Here is a 25,444-nt window from a genome sequence, read left to right as displayed (position 1 = left end):
AGTTGACAGGATTAAACAAGTAATTAATTAATTAATATGGTGGCAAAGGAGAAGAAATCCTCAATGTAGAAATTGTTCTCCATTTAGACGCTTAAGTAAGCAATGCTCACGGATTTAGCTTCTGTGGTGTTTTCCAGGTAGTCTTCTCGCGCTGACAGAGACAGAGATGCTTGGTCTAGCTATTAAAAATATGTAAAGAATACAACAGCGTCAGTTCCCATTAAATACACCTCCATAATACTACTCAATCTCCAATTTATAGTTTCATTAAGAAAAAGGAAGACATACAAGCAATCTTGTAAAAAAATGATTTACTAACGTTAAGCAATGAACACATTTTTAAAAAGAAAATAATAATTCAGGCATCCAATTAAGTTTACATTTAAATATTATATTCTGCTTTCTTGGGGACATTGGCTTCTGTATGACATTGGGGAGTTTAGGAATTCTACAATAAACATTTCCCCCAATATATAAATGTCTCCTGGCATATCTAATCTGGGAATTCATTTGATCCTTCAGTAACTAATTAGGATACAAGCATGTTCTTCTTGTAAATCAGATTGCTGTAAATCAAATTAGAGATGAGCTTAGAATGCCCCAAGGAATACAGTTACATATATTCCCCTGACTTTTAGTCATTTGCATATATACATACTAATGACCAGGTTCTGCGGAGATGTTGTTGAACATGGTGGCAAAAGGCTGATAACTCCTATCAACAAAATTAGCTGGAGGGCGTGTAATTATGAGTTTGATGCAGGTTTTAAAGGTATTATAGAATTACTTTCTCACATGTCTGGTGAAAGAAGGCATTCTTTCCGCCATGTTGAAGATTTCATAATTAAAACATAATGAGTCCAGAAACTAGGGACTGAGCTACATTGGCAAAGTAAAAGCACTTTATATGCGTTCTTTGTGCATTCTAACACTGTGACACCAGATGGCGGTGTGGAGTTCCATTTTTGCCAACCTATTTTCTCACACAACATTTAAAACAGTTAAGTGTTTAACTGAAACACTTCTTTGATGTGTCCAGATCCAGCCTAAGACCTTCTTTCGTCACAGAGGCACATGCCTGCACCTGTGTTGATGGCCACAGGTTGGGCTTCCAGCTGCCGCTTCCAAGTGTGCCATAAACTCCCACTCCCTGTGACACAAATTAGTCATCTATAAATCAGGACATGGGTCACCCATATAGCGCATGCTTTTGTGGGTCCAGATGCAGTGAAGCCCAGGGCAGCAGCATGGAATTAAACAGGCCACAACTTTATGGATAACAGATGCTGGCATAGCCATTGCTGGTTGATGACTGACCTGATTGACTAAGATTAAGGGTTGCCCTGGGATGTGCATCAATTGTGGGCAACTGTGCCTTGAACACCATTCAGGAGCGCTATAGCCCATCAACTCCCAAACTGGGTGAGCATTATCTTCAAGGGATACCCTGCTGCTGCAGTTCTTGCGGGGAGAGCTGGCTCTCACCACTCACTTAGACTAGGGCTCCATCGTAAATCCATCGTAAAATGGTGACATCACTATCCTTTCGGGAAGTAGACAGGGCATAGCAGAATATCCAAATGCACATGACCATAGTGTGACCTTATAACCCTTGATAGCTTCACCCTTGTCCAGTTATTTGAAACATTTTATAGTGTGATGACAATAAAGGTACTTGATTGATTGATTGATTGATTGATTGATTGTAACATTTGCTATGAGGCAGGCAAAAGCCCTCCAGGGGGTCCAATTGGCCTAAAAGGGAAATCCCTCCCTGGCCCAGAAAATGGTGACTGAAGCAAGGCACACAGAAGCTAGTCCACCTGCACCTGGCCAGCTACCAAATATCAACTAAAGGAGAGGCAGGGTGGGAATCCAGAAGAGAACTGAGGCCCTCTGGTCTGCTCCCCAAGCCACACCCCTGGAATCCCCCATGACTGGCCCCGCTGCCTGCAGGAGAGTCCATAGCAGCAGACTCCCTCATGCCACAGGAGGGAGTCCCATCTGCCATGGCTGCACCCAGCCACAAACACAGCTCCCCCAGATTCAAGTAAGCAATCCTTTCTGGCACCCACAGGGTCCTGATGTGACAAACCCTCCCCACTCTCTTATGCTGAAATAGAAAGGAGCCTTCTATTGTAGCTCATTGAAAGTTTTCGTTTCAAGTGTATCTGCATGAGTTGGGCAGTTTGGAGGGGGGAAGTTTACAAATACGACACACACATGCACGCCAAAATCACCCCACCCCATGGCACAGTTCGACTTCAAAGAAGTCTTATATTAGCCTCAGTACAAGGCTCATTTCAAGCCTAATTACATTGGAGGAGGAGCAAATTTCAGGGATCGCTCTCACTAAAAACACTTCTTGTCATAATTAAGCTTCAAAGAAATCTGCTGTGTCAATCCTAGTTGTTATAGGGGGCTGGATTTTTTCCCCAATCTTAGTTGTTACCAGGGGCTGATCTTCCTGAAGACTGCAGCTGGAGAGGGAAGGTTAACTTGCACTTCCAGGAAGATATCTCACTCACACAACCCTATAACACTTATGTGAAACAAAAAAACACTTTTTTTTTTAAGTCTCATTGCTGATGAGTGGAGTGTGTGGCGGTAACTGCCATGGATGCGCTTGTGCATGGTTGCAGTGTGTAGGCATATGTGTCCCCACAACAGTTTCTCCAATTTGTAAACGTGCCCATTTGCAAAAGTTGGCAATTCCTGAGCATAATGGCTAAAATGTGGAACACTGGATATTTTTAGTGAGCCAGTGAAAACTCGCATCTACCTCCATCAACCCCCTCTAGCATACCTTTATGATGTGCTCATTGGAGTTCTTATCATCAGAAGCCACATACATTCGGATGAAAACAGAACTGCTATATTGGCCACGAAGAGTAGCCAGGGTCTGTAGCATGCTGAACTTCCTTTCTGACCACAATCCATCAGGCCCAATGTTCGATTCCAGGACAGGCCAGCGGAACGGAGAATGTTTCAGCATGCTCAAAAGAGGCTTTGCATCAGCTTTCTCTATCTTATCTGGAAGCGGAAAAAGCAAGCCATCAGAAGACCACTTCCAGGTAGTACCATTTTAAGAGTGCTCATTAGAAATACTGTTATATGTGGAAAGCAACAGGATGTGTATACATAAATTAAGTAGTAGTAACGTTAGATAACTATCAGATTTCACCATATGAATATGCATTCAGAAGAAATGTCCCATTGAACATATATGATAGTTAAAATCCCATGCACCAGGGAATACTGTGCAATCAATCTCAGGCATGTTTCCTGAGAAGTAAGCCTCACTTATTCCTAAGTAAGTATAGCTTAAGTACAGGACTGCATTCTAAAAGTACAAATTATTTAGCACTGACTTAATGGGAGAAGAGCAATAACTGGCAATAGTCATAAAATGCTGTTTTTGCAACATTTTGCATGCTTTGATATGCATAAAACAGAGATTCATTTCAGAGCTGCTCATTGCTTGATATTTATAGAGCGATGGAAAATAAAAAGTGTTTGCCAGTTTGTGTACATTCAGACTCTAACCTGTAACCCTGTAAATGAAAGTTACTTACTCTCATTCATACACGAAGAATAAAGAATCTTAGCCTTCTGTACAGCTTCACTGTCTCGCCTTTTGCTAAGAGGTTTCTCAAGGAGAGCTGTGAAGTCAAATGAGGAGAAAACATTAGTTTCAAGTTTAACCATCCTAGAGTTTTACCAACATCAAACAATAGGTCAGAACATCACATCACTAGACAATGAACCTGAATTCTTCAGAATTTAATGTTGGTAGTCTAGGAAGATTGACATTCTTGAATCTAGAGGCTCAGGAAATGTTAGGCCCATACACAGTGCTTCATTGTTAAGATGAAAAGTTTGGGGGTTCCAAAGAACAGAGAACCTCTGTTGTGAAACTTCTTCCCTTCACTCCAGAGGAGGGGAGCAGGCTTTGAAGCTTTAGTAACAGGCGAAAGACACAAAGTAAATGGCTCTCTCTTCCTTAATACTCAATTCAAGTAGGACCTGCAGCAAAATCTTGCAGTGTGGAGTGGTACTGTTCAGGAAGCCAACAAACTCTGCCCATTTCCAGGACACTCCATTCAACTCCCCCATTTTCTATTCCGCCCCCCTTTCCAATAATCAGTCGGCATCCCATGGCCACTGAGCACCGTTCGTCCTCATTGGGCTTTACTTGGGTTTCCCCTAAGAATCTTATTTATTTGTTGTATTTCTTCAAACCTTGGCGTTTCCCCAAGCTCCTTGTTTGGAAATGGATTAGAGTACGTAAGTCTTTTATTTTCAAGGTTACAGGTTGGGATCTGAACATACAGAAACGGACATATGCTTTTTCTTCTTATATAGCCATGAACACAATATGCCATTAAAATGACACAGACAGTTTGTGTTATGGTCAGATGAACATACAAGATGCCGAGTAATGTGTGAAGTGCATGCTGAATTGGTGTCAAGCAATGAAGCACTATGGGGGAGGGGGAAACTATTATATGAACACAAAACTGAGTATCCCTACTTTCATCTGTGAACTGTCTGAGGTTGCAGAGCTAAGCTCAGACAGTGAACAGGTTCCAGGCTACAAGAAGACCAAAGCTTTGCTATAAATCATTAAAACAAACCAATATCTAAGGGAAACATTCATGGAACAGAGGTCCCTTCCAGATGACCTGTTTATTGAGCATTCATTCTGATTTGCTTATGATGAGATAATATGATGTTGTGCCAAGCAATGGTTATCCCCCAATTCCAGTCACTCTCCTTAAAAAAAAAACCCTCCCAAAATTGCTTTTCTTTTTTCTTGGAGGTAGGTTTATTGTTCAAGAACTCCACCTCCACTTTAATTGTGCAGCCCTAACATGCCAGTATTGATTCTCACAAACAAAACAGAAACCGTTCATAAGTGCCCTAAGTTGTCCTGCATGGAGCAAAGTCAATCTCGTTTGCAAGACAAACGTAAATCCTGCCTTGAACAAGAACGTTACTTTGCATTACACATTAATTGTGTAAATATTCTCTTAGAGGTTCATAAAGGATAGAGCCATGCACGTGACAACACTAAGAATGTGCACACCACTAACAACACAAAAGGAGGCGGAAATTGGTCATATTTATATATAATTAGCACAGATAGGGAAAGAACTAAATGCATTTTTTTCCCTTCCAAGACACAGAATGCCAAAGGAAGCATATCAGATTTCATGTAATTAACCATAATATACGGTCTCTCTGTGGACATGCAAGGCTTGGATTTGGCAAAGCTATATTTGTGCTTGAGGAACAAGAGATTTCCCCACTCCCAGAACTGCCTCAAATACCATAACAGAGGCAAAGGCTAACTTGCAATGAATCAGATCATTCTTTTACATGGTGCAATGCTGATTTGGAGTGTTATTTCTACTCTGTGTACACATTACTGGCTTAAAACAGTGAGGGGGTTTTTCCTCGATGCGTTTCAAGTTGCATTTGCCCATCGGACAGGCAAGGTGGGAGACCGGGCACTGACGTCTTCAGCTGATGGAATTGCCTGGTTGGTTTCTCCACTCCATCTCTGCCCCAAGAGATGGGGTAGGAAAAGGAAAGGAAAATCCCACACACCTGGGTTTCAATGCTACTTGAAAAAGGATTACTGGGTTCAAGTTCAATTAAAGCTGGCTTGGGGGAAAACCAAATCAAAACAGAGTATTTCACCAGAAACGGCAGGATTGCTCTAGACCCTTGGGTATTGTCATAGGTACACAGATTAAAAAGAGAATTGAGAGCATACTATAGCCAGAGTAAGCGGCACTGTGTACACAGCCTACCTGGCTGTATCTGTTCCTTCCAAAGCTCACAAGCTATTTATTTATGTGTCTTTATTATAGAATACTATAGCCTGCCTGCTTCCTAGGCTTCTGCAAAGAGTTTCAGTTTTCAATTCTTAAAAGGGAACGAGGAAAGGCTAGGCTGCACACCCTACAGGGTTTACACAGGATAGTGATCTTTGTGTAGGAAGGAGTGGAAAGACTTAGAAATCAAGAAAACACAAAAGCCTATAGCACAGGGTTTTTACTGCTGTTGTGACAGCAAAATGGGAGAATTATATGCATCACCCTTGAAGGAAAGGTGCAACAGATTTGTAAATCATCACTACCTTTCCATTTTGCCTGTTCTTTGACCCTGCAATCAGCCCCAAGACACATCTTCCCATAGATAAACCCAATGGATTCTTAGACAATCAGTAATGCCTGGTTTGCCTGTAATACTAAGCCAAACTACGGCTTAGCATGAACGAGCAACTATGCTGGCGCACAGCAAGAAAATGGTGGCCACTTACAACTCCTGCTGCTGTCATCCTATTGTGCATTTAGCCACCACTTGGCTTAGTGTTGGGTGCAAACATGGGCTCATGGTTTGTCTCTCCCAAACAAACCTGGAGTGCTAAGCCAACAACAAGCCTTGTTTGGAGTGAGCCAAACCATGAGCCCAGGTTCACACATAACACTCAACCAAAGCTGATAGAGGACTGAGGGAAGAGCAAAGCATCCATGATTTTCTTACTATGTATTGGCACACCAAACCATAGATAGATTGGCTCAGCATTAAATATGAACCAGGTCAGTAAGATGCAGCTACCAGGTTCCTTGGACATCTTGCGCCTGATGTCCTAGACACAATTACCTAGCAGGAAATCTCATTAAACCTAGTAGGGCTTACTTCTGAGCAGGGCTGGTTCCAGGTTTGGGGAGGCCCTTGGGCAAATGCCCCCATCCTTCCCAAAGTACTGCTGCCTGATTCACTTGCCCTTTCCCTCTGGGCCCCAGTCCATGCAGCCACCCAGAGAGAGAAGGCTACCACTGTTTCTTCCAACTCATTGCTTGCATGCTTGGAGACAGAAGGTGAACCAAGGCCAAGGATCAGCAGTCTCCAGGAAGTGACAGTGGGGCCCCTGTAGGGATATGGCTCTTCAAAGGTGCTCTGATTCCAGTTGTGCTCCTAATAAAACATACATTAGACTACACTGCAAAACACCTATTAGATCATTTCTACTGGAGCAGCTCTCACAATGGATCCTTTTTTGTGGGGAAGGGGGATTGCCTGGATTTTAAATAAATAAATATTGAATGCTGACTATTGAACTGTATAAAGGTAGGTTCGTATTTATTTTGGAAATATCTGATATCAAAACTATTTTTATTTACATAGTTATATACATAATGATAGAAGACAATATTTAAATTTGGTAATTTATCATTATTATATAGTACTGCTTGTATATTGCTCTATCATTCATTATATTTATAAATATCGCATTGGCCCGAATATAAGCCGCACCTTTAAAATCCAAGGGGAAAGAAGAAGAAAAAGACGATACCCAAATATAAGCCGCTCCCTTAAAATTCCGCAGGCACTCACACCCGTTCCATTTTACCGTATGTCTGTTTCAGCAGTGATATCATAAAAGCCAATGTTTGTAAGGCCACGAATTTAAACCACACTTTAACTTTTCACGGTCGGAATTTGGGGGAGGGGGGAATGAGGCTTATATTCAGGCCAATATTGTGTGTGTGTGTGTGTGTGTGTGTGTGTGTGTGTAAAATAGCCAAAAACAAGGAAAATAAACTCACCTCGCTTAAGATTATAAATTCAATGACAATAGTGGGGAAGGAATAAAAACTGAAGGAGATGAGTTCAAGTAAAATACAAAGAAAATGGTAAATGTCAATTGTATTGCTAGTTTTCTTGAGTCACCACCATAAAGCATTTCATATACGCTCCCCAGAGCATATCAAAATGGTCCTCCAGGGGGTTCCCTGGCCTTCTCTTGACCTAATTATCTATAACACACTCCAGTGAATAGCAGCCAGGTTGACTTGGAAGAGGATTTACATCCAAGCTTGAAATATAAAATGGAAACAGCAGGTGCCAAAGCCAGTTGTTAAGTGTGCTTCAAGGCAGTGGAATGCCATAACTTGCCTCATTAAGCAAGTGTCATCTGTGCACTCCAAAGCAGGTTCAAGGTGTTCGCGCTCTTTCCTAAGCCTTCCAAACTCTGCAAATTGCTTTAGTGCATATAACTCAGTTACTTGTGCCAGGAACGTTAAAAGAGGCAAAGAGCCTTATGTAGCTGGTGCCTTTATTCTGACCTAGCTCAGCAGAAAGAACCACATCAAATCATGCTCAGCCTCTGACACTCTCTGGCAAGTGCACAAAATAGCAAGACAAAGAAACTGCGAGACTGAGGTTCCATTAGAGTGCAAAACAGAGGCCCTGCATAAATCAATGCTGACACGAGTACAGATCGAACTACAAGGAAAGCACATCACAAGATGAGCATAGGCAAGAATTACGGTCTGAGAGCCAGTGCAGCATTGTGGGTAGTTTTAGGCTAGGAGTGGGGAGACCCATATTGAGATTCCTGGTGAGACATGAAGTTCATTCATAGTCTAACCCACCTCACTGGGTTGCTGTGAGGATATAAAGGGGAAATCTTGTGTACAGTTCCCTGCCCTTATTGTAGGAAAAGCCTACAATATGCCTTTAAACATTTTACAGGGAACACCCCTCTTCTTGACATCTTATTTGGTCACCACCACCACCACCCATATCTTAAATGTAACTCTATTCAGTACAAGGTATTTTTAACAATTTGCCCACATAACATTTTAGTCTGCTCTAAATTGCTTTTTCTTCTGCATTTGGAACCCTACAGAGACCATTAATGCAGTGTTTGGGTAAAAGATTAAGCACCTTGTCCTATACTCAAGATCACCCTCTCCAAAAAAGCCATTTCTGAAATAAAAGGGGCATCTGCGCTTATAGTTACACAAGCTTTTGGTAAGCCTCATTAGACCCTGAGTGTATAAAGGATTGAGGCCTAAAAGGGTCATCAGTTTACCCACCCTGAGGGGAACCATCAGTCATATCCTGTTCAAACAAAATACAACCTACACTGAAAACTAAGACGTCCTATAGTGGGTTCTTTTTTCCTGTTTAAAAAAGAAATCTATTTTAAAGCTAACTAACTATATACTTGTGGTTCAGTGTTACCTTTAATCTTACTTGCTATTTCTAGATCCTGCCACTTTCCCAGCCTACAGGCCAGCACAATTTCACTCTGGTGTTCATATCACTCAGTTTCTCCCACAAATTAAGAATCTACTTTACACATGATGTCTGTAGCATTGAGTGCTCCTGTTCAGGATACTCCATTCCATTCTCCCACCCATCCAGTTTTACGTTTTGCCTCAAACAGTCAGCAATTTGAAGTCACTGAGCATGTTTGGGGGTTCTCCCTGCCACTTAGGGTTCTCCCCCCACAGATCTTTGGTACTTCTACAAAACTTGGGAGTTCCCCAAATGCCATACCTCACCTTGTGCACGGATAGTGCTGTTTTCGCCTGCAGGACTAGCACTAAGCTAGAGGCAAGCATCTGGGGTGGAGAGCTGGGTTCACGTATATGAGCTCCTCACCTGATTTAGAACTCTTTGCTGCCTCTAGTCACATGGAGAGCCTATGGGAGTAGAAATGACCCCCTGCTTCAACTCATGGAGGAAATGTGGTTGATATTTTGCTCTTTGTACCCTGGATTCTATGCCTTTGGCTACATTAAACATTTTACAAGGAATGCCACTTGAATGTCAGTGTAATGCTACTTATACAAGCCCTTTTTGCAAAATAACATTTTGTTTCATAAATGCATATTAGAAAATGGTTGTTTTTGTGCATTTGCTGAAACACAACATTCTAATTCATGGTTTAAATGTTTGCAGTAAACATTTTGTATTTGACAGCTTGAAATCCTCATGCTTCAACTGAGGAGCAATGATACAGGCAACAGGCAAGAAAAGAGATGACTTCTCTTTCCATGTGGAAAGAAGAAGAATGAAGAAGGCATTCTGCTCGTCTTCAAAATTCACAGCAGGAAGCAGAGTAAGCCCCACTGAAGTCTGTCAGGCTTACTTTTGAGTAGACACGGTTGGGAATGTAGCATCTATTAACAAACAACTTGTATGCACATAATACAAAGTCAATAAACAACACTTCAGAAAAATGAAAAGCAATGTGATCCCTTTCAAGACAGGAGCAATTACACTTAAGTAACTATGTAAACAAGGCTAGCGGGTAGCGCTGTGGGTTAAACCACAGAGCCTAAGACTTGCCAATCAGAAGGTCGGCGGTTCGAATCCCCATGACGGGGTGAGCTCCCGTTGCTCAGTCCCTGCTTCTGCCAACCTAGCAGTTCGAAAGCACATCAAAGTGCAAGAAGATAAATAGGTACCGCTCCGGCAGGAAGGTAAACGGCCTTTTCATGCACAGCTCTGGTTCTCCAGAAGCGGCTTAGTCATGCTGGCCGCATGACCCGGAAGCTGTACGCCGGCTCCCTCGGCCAATAAAGCGAGATGAGCGCCACAACCCCAGAGTCGGTCACAACTGGACCTAATGGTCAGGGGTCCCTTTACCTTAACTATGTAAACAACATACAATGCCAAGCAATTTACATATCTATTTACCTATCATGTGTGCATTTTTAAAAATAAAACCTTTCGTTATGAAAAAGCATTCATAGCAAGAGCAGAGGTGGTTTTAGGGTAGCGTGTCTGGTTTGGCTGCACTGGGCACCAGCACCACAGGGGGCACCATAACAATAAGGTTGAACAGAGCACAAGAGGTGGAGGGACAAATTTTAGTGTTGTACAGGGCACTGCTGAAATTTGAGAGCCCAAAGTCTAGCACTGGCAAGAACCCAAGCCATGACAGGTGTCTTCTCATAGCTGAGTAAGATTGTCTTCCACGAACACGGTCTTAACAGTGAGTCCGTAAATGACTGTGGAGGGCAATTCTGGATCCACACATCCTTCCACAGTGGAAACATAGGTGTCTGGGCAGGACTTTATCATCGTGAGGGTTTGTCAAACGTGCCTTCTTCTTAGTTCATTTCTCCTTTTCGTCCCGAGTTTGTGCTTCTTCAAAGTCAATGACACCTTTGGTAAAGGCTGTTCTCCAACTGGAGCTCTTGCAGGCCAGTGTTTCCTAGTTACCAGTGCTTATGTTACATTTTTTCAGATTTGACTTGAGAGCATCTTTAAATCTCTTTTGTTGTCCACCTGTATTTTGCTCTCCATTCTTGAGCTGGGAATAGAGTACTTGCTTTGGAAAAGCAAAGATCACCAGTGTCAAAGCAATGATTCTTCAACATCAACTTCGTTGGACTGGTCATGTTGTTTGGATGGCTGATGATAAGTGTATAAGGGGAGACAGAAGAAGATACAATTGATAGAGATGTTGGAGGAATCCATTCAACATGAACCATCTGAGAGACCAGCAACTTTTTCTCAAAAATATGGTGGATTTTAATCAGTCTTTTTCATCTATAATATTTGTTTTTTCACTTATTTGTCCTTCACTTTCTCTCACTTCTCTCCACTATAAGCCTAATGAGGCAGAGGGCTGCTGCACCCCAAAGACTAGGCCTAAATATGGAAAAAAGTGATAAGATAGCCATTCTACATTTCAGACATAACAACTTCGTTTCTGAACACCCTCAAATGGAAGAAAAAAGATATTTAAAAGTGTTTAAAAGATATCAGGAATAGATGTTGTAGGTTTTTTTCAGATAAACAGATGTTCTGATGTTCAGTCCTAGTCTGAACAATCATTCCAACCTTATTTTCCCAGTTTGTTAACAGACAGCAATACAGAGTTCCCTGATTCTGATGTAGCAGGGAACTCTGGCTTCATCCACACCAGGAACTTGGAATGAGAGTGGGGAGAAGAAGGCCAAGATTAGAAGTGTCCGGCTTCAAGTGTTCAAGCACTCATTTCCAGCTTCATAAACTTCAAATCCAGACCAGTATCTTCTAAATGCTCTCCTGCCCATACTGAAAATATACAATTCCAAGACAAACAGCTTTCTTTACGTTTCAATCCTGTGAGCTGCTGTTCTAGTTGAATGTGGATATATACTTTCACCACATGCCCACAGCTGCAAGGATTTAAGCCCAGGTGTAAAGGCACCATCCATCACCATATACAAGTCTTCCAGAGCTCAGTGCCACTCTTGTGACCACACCGTTTCCCAGAATCTACCCTGGGCAGCTCAGGTGTGTAAGAAATCTCCTTGGTTTAAGAGAGGGCTGCTCAAAGTGAAGATGCACAAAGGCCAGTAATGGCCACTGACTCGCATGGGACGTTGAGAACTACTTTGATGTCTCAGTTCAACTCCTGGACACACCTTGCCAGGTGGGGAGAGAGAAAGGTTGCCTGTACCGGCAAGGGTAATCACCATAGCTCAGTGATACAACAAATCCTTTTCATTCAGAAGATCCCAGATTCAGATCTAGTTAGGGGCTGAAAAGACCCCTGTCTGAAACCCCAGAGAGCACCTGCCAGTCTGTGTAGGCAATACTAAGCTAGAGAGACCAATAATCTGACTTGGTACAAGGCTCTTGTTCTTTTCAACACTGCTTGGCAGAGAGGCAGTTTTCATTTCTAAAGAGCCACAAAGTCATGGCTGTGGTTTTTATCCCCTGGAAATCATGACCTGACAAAGACAAAAACCTTAAGTATAGTGTCGCAACTTGACGCCACTGCATTCCAGGGAGGATTATAGTTCAAGTGTCAGATTTCTACTTCACTGAAAGTTCCAAGAACTGGCACACCAGACACAGAAGATGGACATTTGGAGTATTTAAGAACATCCAAAATACTAAGTATATTTTGTCCCAGCTGAAAATAAAAATACAACAGCCGTAAGCCTCTAAAATTAGGCTCAGCCTTTTTATTCTAATCATAGGCCACTTTGCCAGAGCTCTATGCAACAAAGATGAGTAATCTCAGACAACAGGACCCCAGATCTACCAAGCCAAAACCCAGCACTCCACTGAATAGAAGCCTTGTGCTCCAATTTATTTATTTAGACATTTATACTTTTTATCCAAAACAATCTTTTGACACTTGGTTCCCTATTATGAATGCATCTAGCACTTGCAGCAATCAATCAATGAGTTCTAATGTGCAATTAATGAGGATTTAATTAATATGTACTTCCAGGGAGATTTCACGAACATTTAACCATAAATCAATTGAAACTGGTATGATAATCCAAGAAAACAACCACCAGTTCACAAGAATTAAACTGAATAAAGAATGATGACACCTCTAGAGTTTATGAAACGATACACAGGACAGAAAAGTGAAAAGAGAAAAGTTTTTCTCCCTCATGACACTAGAACTCGTGGACATCCAAGGTGGAATGCTGGAAGATTTAGGATGGATAAAATAATATACTTATTCACACAGCACATTGTCATACTATGGAACTTGCTCATCCAAGGAGCCCATAATGGCCACCAATTTGAATGGCTTTAAAAGAGGATTAGACAATTTCATGGAGGAGAGGGGTGTCAATGGCTACTAACCAAGATGGCTGTACTCTACTTCCACAGTTGGAGGGAGCAATGCTTCCAAAACCAGCTGCAGGAAAACAAGGGAGGGGAGGTTCCTCTTCTGCTCATATTCTGTTCCTTGGTTTCTCAAAGGCATCTGGTTGGCCACTGCGAGAACAGGATGTTCGACTAGATGGGCCATTCAGCAGACCATTCTTTTTTTCTTATGTACAGTGGTACCTCTGGTTACGTACTTAATTCGTTCCGGAAGTCCGTACTTAACCTGAAACTATTCTTAACCTGAAGCACCACTTTAGCTAATGGGGCCTCCTGTTGCCGCTGCGCCGCAGCTGCACGATTTCTGTTCTCATCCTGAAGCAAAGTTCTTAACCCGAGGTAATATTTCTGGGTTAGCGGAGTCTGTAACCTGAAACGTATGTAACCTGAAGCATATGTAACCCGAGGTACCACTGTATGTTCTTTCTTTTCTACATAAGAAGCCATTTGATGTGAAATTTTCAAAATAATATGGAAGCTTACATGAAATGTGGGCACAAATAGTGCCAAATTTCTAGACTATAGCCCATTTTGAAAGAGCACATCACCCACCTCCTCAGAGTCACACACTCTTTCCTGACCCTCACATGTTTCCACTTCCTTGAATTTACAGAGGCATTTCCCTCAATCTCCTCTTCTCTGGCTAAATGGCTCTCTGCACCACTCAGCCAACCTCAATCCAAAAGTATTGCCACGGCGAAAAGGTCCCTCCTCAGCCTCAAACAACACAACATTACAGAAATTCCTTCTAAATCTAAAATTGCCAATAACCAACAACCCTGAGTGTTCATATCTGTTACAGATTGATTCATCTCTGTTCTGAAATAGCGCATGGTGCTGATGGGAGCCTCCCTCCTGTGTCATGTAGCAGCTTACATGGGCGATTTTTGTAAGGGTCACAGCAAGGTGAGAGGGCTGAACCCCAAAACACTTTCTTGCCTTTTGTGGTATTGGTCCTGAATGGCCCCCGGGGTGAATAGTTTTAAGGACAATCACAGTAACAAATTCAACATAGTGTGTCATTTGGCCCTAAAATCCTTAGGCCCTGGACTTGCCAGAAACCCACCCCCACCTCCAAATTGCAAATAAAAAAACATGAAAACTGCAAAGAAGATTAGGCATGTGTCCTGCTGCAGTGCGGGAGCAAAAGAGCAGGCACTCATTCAGAAGTCGCTTTATAGTTAATTTTTAAAGTCCAATGGTATACATTACCCAGAAGTAAGTTTCTTGGTGTTTAATGGAGCTTACTCCCAGGTAAGGGGAAGTACAACTGCAGCCTAGGCTTTGGGTTTAGAGTTGGTATTGGAGAAAGCAGGGCTTTAACAGCTGTGTGACTGGCAGGAATTAAACACACTAAGCCTTTTCTAGTATGTGAATACGGAAAGCTTGACCTCTTCACAATCCATCTGTCAGACACATAGTTACATGTGTGGTCACCAATTTATTTTTGGGCCCTCCACTCCACCTGCAAAGAGGACACAAATTTGCATGTGGCACAAAACATATGAAAGTGTTACGCAAATCTGTGTCCTCTTTTGCAAGTGGGTCAGAGGGTGGAATTCACATACAGTGTACAGAACCCAGAAAATCCTGTTGGCCCCCCGACTCAGAGAGGCACATGAATCATTCTGAAGGAAATGGAAGCTGCAGCACAAGGCCGGTATAAACCTTCCATAAATATTTTGTAATAACATGCAACCACAGAGCTAAATAAAACTGTCTGATCCGGCAGCATGAACTCTCTTCACACAAAGATGGTGGCCTCTCCCGCCCAGAAGAAGTCTGTGGGGAAAAAGAACTTGTGGCTTATATCATGTGCAGCCATAAAAACCTCTCTCAGGAACCAAAATGATCTCCTTTACTCATCCCCTGTTTCCCACATAGCCATTACAAAGACAGCTCATTTGTCTAACCTACATAATTATCTGCGTTTCCTACCATACAGTTTTTATTTTTAAAAAAACACCATTTTTAAAAAAGAATTAGAAGGCTCAACTATGAACTGATTTCACTGGCTGAGTGGGATTTTTGTCTCAACAGATACCATAATGTCAGTTGTGCAATGTCTCTTGGCAGTTGGGTAAACTGGAATCAACCAATTATTGTACAGATGGCTGCATCTTTTATCCATTGCCATTATGGGGTAAGAAAGGGTGTCAAAATTACGTATCACCCACTCATGTATGGAGGAGGTGCAGTTTTTGCTACATTAGCAATGACACAGACTGAACACCAGAAATAGAAGGAGAATTAGACCACGGATCAATACAGGGTTAAAGGTCTCCCATCACTAGCAGTTTACTGGAAAGCCTTGAAAATACTTATGTATGTTCAAAAGTATTCCCACCATTCCAAATGATCTCCCATGCAATGCTGAGATTTAGGAATGTGAGCGATTATTTATTGCTTCCTGCAGAGCCATATGGGAACAGTTGTGTATTTTTTCATTTTTTATTTTGCTCCAGAGAGGAAATCAAGTGTTTGCTATCTGGTCAAAGTGCAGTCAATTGTTTGGTTACCTAAGTTTGTTTACATGATTCACAAAGAAATACCACCTTCATTTAAATACCAGGCTAATATGTGCAGCACTCTCAAATGCCACAGAAAGGGCAGAGCCCAATTCAAGGACGTTAGCCAGGAAATGTAATAAGGAGGAACATATTTACTATTTCACTTGCTCGCTCTCAAAAAAAGAAATACTTTAATGCCAAACATCATGTAGTCTGGTATACACACACACACACACACACACACACACACATTCTCTCTCTCCCAAACATGGCAAGGTCCAGATAAATGTGGCTCTCTGGTCTCTTTACATTCAACAGTTGTGGGCAGTATGCAATGTGCAGTGATTGGTATAGTAATATGTTCCAAATGTGTTTTTATTGTTTTATTTCTTGTTGTTTGCCACCCTGCGTTCCTTTGGAAGTGCAGGGTAGAAATTTAATAAAACTAAACAAACAGAAATAATACTTCTGAAAACCCATCAAAAATTATTGCTGTTCATTAATCCAGGAATTGCGTAGATTTAGTGTGTTTATGAAAGAGTCATTGTGTGCCTTCAGCTCATGGGAAAGCTTTTGATCTTGCAGACACCTCCATCAATGGAAGAGAGTGGTGAACTTTCCCACTCTCCCTGAAGCCCCCAGGCATTGCAAATCCACTAAGGTCACTCTGCTAATGTGCTGCACAATGGTGCCATCTCTACTGCATTGCAACCATGAGCAAGGCCCTGGGGAAAGAGGTTAGGGAGTGAAGCAAAGTATCATCTTTGTCTTCATTTTTTAAAATACTTTATTTAAGATCATCTCTGCCTTCATGCAGAGGCACTTTCCAAGATCAGGGATGAGGAGGGTGCAGAGTTCTGGTGACCAAAAGGTTTGTCTTGGCAACCAAGGCCAGTCAACATCTGTAGACCCTGTGAGGAAGGCTGAGGAAGACCTGAGTAGAACCTAAATGGTGACTAAAACTTTAACTGTGTATGTGTATATTATACTAACATTTTTCCAAGTCATCCCCTCAATTTCTTCCCCCAAAGAAAGTAGGGATAAAGGAAAGATGGTGTTTTGCTAGGGACAGATACCAGAACATTGGGACTGGTAATAGTTTAAGCATATGGTGGGGTTTTTTTTTGTTTTTTTGCACTAAGACCAGTAACTAACAATTGTACATTTGCTGCACTGGTCTGTTAGCAATATTTGGCACAGCCATTTCTCTCCACGCCAGCATAGACCTGCATGCAATGCCATTAGGATTGCTTAACCTTTTAAAAAGCAAAGAGCAAAACTCCATAAAATATTCCCTAATATATACATTCTGACACAAAGCTCAGATTTATAGAATCCTGTTTGCCAGAGAGTGTTGGTTTCCTCTGCTACACAATTCAAACAAACAAGAGTCAAAATATTGTCTTGCTCTTTGTCTTTAGTGATGTAAGAGGTCGAACTGACATGTCCATTTACCATTCCAAGGGTGTTACCAGATTCCACTGCTCCCTCGGACACTTCTTTCCCACCATCGGATTCCAAAAATACATTGCAGACCAAGAGACTGCGTAAACATTGTTTTAGGATTGACTCAATTGTCTTATGCCTCGTTCCGAATCTGCTTTTAACAGCATTTGGGGACCTTGTTATTGTTTGTAAATTGTTGCTGGTAATTTTTATTTTCCTTGCTCTTATTTGAATCATTTTTAGGTCATTGTTTGGTGATATTTTTTATCCTTAAATTAAACCTTCCCTAGTTCTGAAATAAGGGGAGGAAATACCTGAGGTAATTTCAGTGGGAAAATGCCAACAATTGTCAAGGTTCCAAGCAGTTGCTATGTATGAAAGATAAGTGTGCAAGACCGGTCCTGTTCCAATTTCATTATACTGGCTTGGTTCACACAACACGGTAAACCAAACTATGGGACCACACAAACCTGCAGGCTCTCAGAGAGAAGTTCACTGACATTTTGCTCCTCCTGATCCAAGTTGGATTCAGCATGGAGTCTGAACTTGAGCTTATATAGTTAAGGTCTCTTCTTGCTAACCATGAGCAATAACCAAGGTTTGCTTCTGGCTAGTAAGGAGAAAGCTTAACCACAAGTCCAGGTTCAGATGATGCATTAAGCAAAACCATGATTTATCTCAGTGTAGTTTGGGAGTAAAAAAAGACCAAGAAAGAACAAAGTGTCAGTGAGCTCTTCTTCATGAACCTACATAAGTCGTAGTTAGCACACACTGTAGTCTATGCATTTTTGTGTACATTACTTAGCTGTAGAACTGTCTTGCAAAATAAGTACAAATGAGGACAGCTGTGTTTCATTTTGTGTATAGTTTTGGAAATTGCAGATTAGGTAGAATCATCTTTATCTACAAAGGGCATCAAATTTCTCCCCCATCCTGAGAATAGTTTCTTATCCTTCATCCAGCACATATCAAATATCAAAAATATCATTGCATTCAGTTGGGCTTACAAATGCACAGGATTGGAGCCTCATGAAAAAAATAGGGTTAGGCTGGGTAAAAAGTTTCATAAACATCTGACTGCAGCTGCAGAACAATTACATGTGGAAAAACCGTGGCAGTCCTTGTTTCTCGTATTGCTACACTTAACTTTTTATGGCTGTGATTCTAAAAGAATTATAAACAACTTTTAAAATGGCTTTTAATGCCAAGCGGTGTCACCGTTTAAAAGATGGGCGGTTTTCTTTCATGCGAGAAAGATTTCACAATAAAGCAACTAATGAAAATGCAGGCCAGCAGCTGAACCATTTGCAGGACTGTGATATAATGGGTTCCAAGAGGGCAGAAGCGTCCCAATTATTTTTACTATTGGAATGCTCCTGTTATTGCATTCCTACAAGGGCAGGTTCATAAGTTACCGAGAAGCAAGGAGGCGCAATCCTTGCACTTTTTATTCCTCCACTGTGAAGTGAGACTTGAGCTCCTGGTCTGGGACTCATGGGAAAAGGGTGGTGCATGTGTCTTTTCCCTTCCCTCAGCTTATTGGCAATACATGAACTGATCTGGAGACTAAAGCTAAAATAGAAACTTCTTCCACATATCTCCAATTCTCCAAGCTCATATGCATGCTTGAAGGTGTACTTGGGTTGTGTGGTTTTTTTGGTAAGACAATATCAAGAAATCCAGATGGGGCCTCCCTTATCTCAACTGGAAGAGAGTTCCACATGTGGGGAGGCAATGCTAAGGAAGCCCTATCCCAGTGGTGGAGTTCAGGCTTTAAAATTTCAGTGACAGTGACATGCTAAAATTCAGCATGTCCCAACCCCGCACCCACACTGCCTCTTGTCTTCCGTTGTTTGTCATTGTTGTAACATCCCCTGAAGCACCCTCTCGGCTCGGCACCCAGTGCAGGTGAACCACTTGTCTGCCCATCTCACATGCCCACCAGCCTAATGACTCTCACAGGTGGATAGAGTGAACCTCTGAAGCTGACCCCAACCACACAAGAGAATTGAAGTGGACACAGTGCAACTATTAGAATCATTATAGACCCACACCACAGGGCCAAGCTAGAAATCAGGGGACAGGAACCAAGTGTGTTCCGGGGGGGGAGGGGGTTCAGCCTCTCAAGTGGGGTGCCATTGCCATTATAAGAGAACAAGGGGGGTGTTCATGATGAGTCACTGCCTTGTCTTGCTGTGACCTATTACTGTTAAGTTGTGGGTGAACATATCAGACGACACAGTGATTCTTCAAACAGCTCTTGTTTATTCACAGGCCAGAACAGAACTGAACTGAAGGGTTCAGCCAGCCTGCTTATATAGAGCTCCACTACAACACAACTGTAACCACTTTCTGTAACTATCCAGTCACTGAATGTCACTTTCAATCCCTTATTTGCATATGTGGACCTGAGTGAAAACTATCTACAGTATCCTCCTGCTGGCCCAGGGTGAGAACTTCGGTGCATAACAATTACTTTATGCACATTTATCCAGCCCATCTCAGATCCAGCCTCAGTATAAGGTTGGGAGGTAACTTAAAGCAGGAAAGCGTTTCACTCCCCTCTCCAGTGCAACCCTTGCCACTGCTTTTCATGGGAATACAGGATGTGACATTGTGCTGGGTCAAATTACTTGTCCACATAGGCTGAAACTGCCCTGGGACCTTTGGTATGCAAACTGATCAATAGTTGCAATGTAGAAGTCTGCCCCCATTAGGTCTCACATTAGTTCCAGCTCCAGAATTCTAGGAAGTCCTTGAGCAAGATGCTCCTTCCTAGTGCAGGCCCACCTTCTTCATGCTACTCATTTGTGTTTTCTGTGTGGGCCCATTCCACAAAGGCACCCAGACAGAGACAACAAGGTAAGCAGAGTCCTTCTCCTTGTTTGTTCTCCTCTCACTGCTCACTCACATAGAAAGGGAACAGGCAGTGGCAGCCAGGAGCAGGGCCCAAGCATCTAGAAGTGGGGACCTGCTGAGCCCAATGATTCCATCCCCTGGTGCCAGCCTGGTCTAGTTTGGCCCTCATTTGCAATATATACTGATATGATATGTCCTCAGAGTGGGAATGGCTCTGCATAGGCAATGCCCTATGGTAAATGCCATCTATTATATTGTCATTAATAATTGCCCATTTTTTTTGTTCTGTTGTTAAATGTCATTCTCATCATAGAAGCCTTACATTGCTGCTTAAAAATAAGAGTATTTTTTCCCCCTTTCCTCTGCGGTTCTGTGTGGCTGCCCACTGAGATGGTTTTGCAGTAAAATCCAACATAAAGAAAAGAACATTCAAATGAAAGTATCTTGCTTCCTACACACTTCCACCCCAGGCTATTTTTTCCTCCAAACATGCAGACATTCCTCAAAACAGTTCTCTTGGTGACAGATAATTGAACACCTAAGCACCTAGATTTGACCTGTCTGCTAAAATACTCACATTTCAAATAAACAAGCTGAAGAAAAATTATGAAAGGACAGACACCACACAGTTCTCAAAACTTGCACCACTCTCTCAGTTAAATGTTGTGATTCTTTCACAATACTGGGGATGCAGTGGCGTAGGAAGGGAGGTGTGGTGGGTGCGGTTCGCCCCGGGCGTCATCACTGGGGGGGGGGAGTGACAAAATGGCAAAAATATGAGTTTTGGGGGGAAATAACTCCCACACCCACTGCACGCATCTTCCTACACTATTGCAGGAGCACTCTCCCCTCGAGTGATTTCCAGAAACCAGAAACATTGCTGTCTCCAACTTTGTAGGCAGAGCACAGCTTTTATGGCTAGTAGCCTTCAACAGCCCTCTCCTCCATGAATCTGCCTAATCCAGAGGCATAGCTAGGTGAGGCAGGGGGCACCGGGTGTCACACCACGGGGCCTGCAGCATGCCTGAGCCACGCGTCTCTCCTGAGCAGCAGGTGGTCTGCGGACTGCCTGCAAGCTCTGTTCTGCTTTTTCAAGCAGCATGGGGCTTGCGTCTGCCCACCGCCTCAGCCACCCTACAGCTGAGGGGGAGGCTGCAGAGAGGCTCCACACAGTGCACCTTGCCTTGGCTCGCCCCGCCCCCATGGGCAACTTGCTCTGTCCCCAGCTGCAGGACGCATGCACCGTCCTGGGCACCTGAGTGGCTAGCTAGGCCACTGCAGGGATGTGGATTGTGAGCATGCTATGCACCCAGAAGAGCTGGATTCCCCCACTTGTACGAACTGCATAAATTACAAATGTGTAGTTTGCACAAATATTTTTTATACAACTTATAGACCAGAACGGTCACTACCAACAGTAGAGGAAAGCCTGCAAACTGTGCCATGGCCTGCAGACGTAAAAAAAAAAAAGGTGAACGTGTTACACGGTGTACAAATTGTCCATATATGTATAGAACTGCTAGTAATAACAAGTGTAGCTGGTGGCGATTCTGAAAATCACTACATGAAGCTATTCCCTGAGAAATGGTTGTATTTCAGGCATAGGCAGATGTTTTGCGACTACAATTCCCTGACCACTGGTCCTGTTAGCTAGGGATGATGGGAGTTGTAGTCCCAAAACATTTGGAGGGCCAAGCTGCCTGTTGTATTTTCTTCAGATGTATATTTTATACTGTACAATGGCCTGGAGAAGGGCTACCATGTGGAAAGATTTTCCTGTAGAGATCAGGTGGGCACTGATTGCTGGGTGTTTCCCATTACAATTACAAACATATCTCTTTACTCCCCACCCCTTTCCCTGTTAATACTAATTCCTGGGATTTCCAGCTGCTCTAGCTGATGTTTTGTTGCTGCGTACTTAGGAAATTCTTATACTTTGTTATACGCTGTTTGCTTTTATTGTTTTGCAAACCGCCTTGGTGTTTCGTGAAGTGAAAGATGGCATACAAGTGGTTTTCCTAAACAAATTAAATAAATATTGTTTCCCTCCAAAAGTCAGGGTAGGGGCACTTGCCCTGCTCACACAAGATAATCATTCACCTATTAGAAAGCCAGAATGGTATAGTGGTTGCATGTAGCACATAGATTGATGGACCAAAGCCATTCATTTTGTCATTTTGTGTCATATAGGAAGGAGGATGAAATAGGTGTTTTCAAGCACCTGAACATGTGAATGCTCAAAATGTGGGTAACCCAGGATCATCATACACATTGCAATCCTTGAACTTCCCCTTGCCATGCTGGCTAGGCCTGCAGTGGGCTGTTTCTTGTATTTGCTTGAACATGACTAGACACTTCCACACAATTGGAAACCCTGATAAAGAATGGTCTCAGATCATTCAGAGTATTCCAACTTTCATTTGTGAATGCAAGTAAAAGTCTCCTAAAGACCATCCCAGCTCAACATGGAGAAGATCAGAAACTAAGCATGTATGGGGACATTGGGAGTGAAGCTTGCATGCATAATTCCAGTGATTTATTTTTTCTGGGGGTATGCAGGGGTACACATACCCCCTAAACATTTTGTGAATCTTTGTACTTTTGTTCATTTACTGTATATATTTTTACTGATTTGAACTATAAAATGGTGATTTTCTTGAGTCAAAATGAGAGTACTCCTAAACATTGGGGGGGGGGGGAAGCACCACATAACTCTATTCCCCATGCCTGGAAATAGCATTTGAGTGTTCAGGCAGATTATTGGCCATGCCTAGTCTTATTTGTGTGTGATTTCTATTTTATACAATGACCAGCTCTGATATCCTCTTATTTTCACCTGAGTGCATTTTTATCAAGGAACACACTATACACACTGAAGGTAAGCAACAACAACAACAAGGATGAGGAAGTGCAGGAAGCTTTCAAGAAAGGAGTCACCTACCTTTCAACTTGAGATCCACATTGTGCCTCAGCCATGGATAGATTCCATAATTTGATGAATCTTCAGGAATTGGGTTATTCTGTATCCACCCTTCACAGGCAAACCGAAAGAAATCATCACAGGGATCCACAGATGTATTTAATTTGCTTCTGATTGCAGCAGCTGAAAAGAGTCACATAATTTAACAAAAACTTCTTCAGCATTACAAAGGTGTTACACATTACTGTACTAAAGAGGGGGGGAAACCCTGTGGTTTCCCTCCTAGTTACCACCTCCCTGTTTTGATTTCTCCCCATCCTTCTTCCTACCTGGTTCCTCTGGCTCCTTCCCTGCTGTGTTCAAACATACCACTGTCTCCTCCATCCCGAAAAAGGCCTTCCCTTGACCACCATCACCATCAAATCCCAACCAGCCTCACTAATTCCCGTTGCCTCCAAATTCCATGAACATGCTGTTGATTTTCTCTCAAGTAGGCAATCTGAGGCAGAAATTCTGAAAGCTGTATTAGAGTTGGGGGAGACCTGGTCATCTCCGCACCATAGATTTAAAGCTCTCTTTTACCACTTTAACAGCCATGACCACTACAGTTTATTAAGGGTGCTGGGAACTATAGTTTATTAAGGGTGCTGACAACCATTAGAAGACACCTCACACAGCTCCCATTCCCAGCACCATTAAAAAACTTCAGTTGCCAGGATTCTTTGGGGGAACCCATGGCTGTTAAAGTCACATAAGAGTGCTTTAAATGAGTGGCTGTGACCATAGGCTTTTTTCTTTAATTAAAAAGCAGCCCAGATGCCTCCTATTTTTGATCAGGGCTCCAGGGTTAATCTGTTATTCCTGTGCTATTTCCACAATGGAAATCACACCCCCTTTCTGAAGCGCTTGTAAGCCTTGGAGGAGCAGAAGGCAAATACTCATATTGTACCTGTCTTTTGCCTCCTCCATGTTGCTTCTCTCTTCCACCAGCTTCAGTGGAAGATTTAAGCATGGTAAATAGCCTGGGGAGAAAGGGCCACGGCTCAGTGGGTCAGCATCTGGTTTGCAAGCGGAATTGTCCTTGGTTCAGCCCCTGGCATCTCCAGATATAGCTGGGAGAGACTCCTGTCTGAAATCCTGGAGACCTACTGCAACTCTGGCAATACTGGGTTAGATGGGCCAGTGGTCTGACTCAGTGCAGCTGCCTAGGTTCATAATACCCTACTCTCTCCCAAAGCTATGCCCCAATCCAAACTGGGGCCCCTTGGCTGCTTTTAACCAAAGAAATAAGACTCCAGAAGATCCTATCAGAGATTTTATCTAGTTAGGCCTGAAGCACTTCATTAGGGCATCTTCACTAGGCCTTTGCCCACCAGGCAATATCTCTAACTCCATAGCTAGTGCTACACCCCTCTGGTGTTCCCAAAACAACCTGGCTTGGAATCCCTGTGGGAAACACAATTTTGAATTAGAGAAACCTTTGGTCTGATCCATCAGAATTCTGCCAGTGGTCTCGGGGAGGCAACTGCATTGCAGATTTAACATAAATGGCTTACTTAGATGTTGATTTTCAAAGCACAAGACAGTTTATTAAAGCTACTGGTGCACATAAGCATTCAATGTTTCTCCATACCAATTTGCTTTGACTATAATACAAAAAAAGAACATACGCCACTTACCAGCTTCGATGCATTCGGAAGTCAAGCAGTATTGTTGCTTAGGATGAAATTTTATAAGATCTTGGCTAACTGCAAAAGGAAAATATTACATAGATTAACAATAGTTGTTGGGCAAATGTATTGACTCAGGGTTCAATCTGATGGCCCCTGGGAGGGTGTCCTAGGGACCGGAGGATCAATTAGATCATCCTCTCCAAAGCTGGAAATAAAGCTTCAGTGCCAGAGAGGGAGCTCTAGTGTCACAGCCTACCTCTCCAAAGCCCCTGGTTCCTCTGAAGCTCTGATCCAACCGACATTGGAGCTCTGGTGCTGGAAAGGCCAAAGGAGGAAGCATGCAGGAAGCGGCTGAGATCCAAAGGACCAAACACTAATGCAAAAAGCAAAGGAAACCATGCTAGTGCATAAGCAAAATTCCAGCATCCTTGGTCAACACATGCAATAGTAATTCAAAAAGTATTAGACAATGCTCAGGTTACACTGGCAGCATCAATGGTTGCCAGAAAGAAAAAGGGGTGCTGTTTGTCAAACAGCGCAGGGAGCAGCACCCACACTGTTTATCTTTTCAGCCACAACAACACACCACCAACATA

At 42.6% G+C, this 25,444-nt stretch overlaps 1 protein-coding gene across 2 annotated transcripts in view; it reads right to left on the bottom strand.

Moving 5' to 3' along the window:
- Positions 1–25,444, bottom strand: part of PHEX (phosphate regulating endopeptidase X-linked) — a gene marked incomplete at its 5' end in the record, with an annotated part of 98,583 nt that overhangs the window by 64,602 nt on the left and 8,537 nt on the right. The window contains 6 exons of one of the 2 annotated variants that reach the window (XM_081909175.1): positions 111–179; positions 2,807–3,033; positions 3,576–3,662; positions 23,197–23,358; positions 24,855–24,923; positions 25,105–25,221. In XM_081909175.1, coding sequence (XP_081765301.1) covers positions 111–179; positions 2,807–3,033; positions 3,576–3,662; positions 23,197–23,358; positions 24,855–24,923; positions 25,105–25,221 — 731 coding nt within the window. The remainder of the gene's footprint in view (positions 1–110; positions 180–2,806; positions 3,034–3,575; positions 3,663–23,196; positions 23,359–24,854; positions 24,924–25,104; positions 25,222–25,444) is intronic. The other variant, XM_081909176.1, reaches the window with a different exon arrangement.

Source organism: Podarcis melisellensis, assembly GCF_964234715.1.
Source record: "Podarcis melisellensis genome assembly, chromosome: 4".
NCBI lineage: Eukaryota > Metazoa > Chordata > Lepidosauria > Squamata > Lacertidae > Podarcis > Podarcis melisellensis.
The sequence above is the reverse complement of the archived record's forward strand: the minus strand, read 5'-3'. Positions and strand labels throughout refer to the sequence as shown.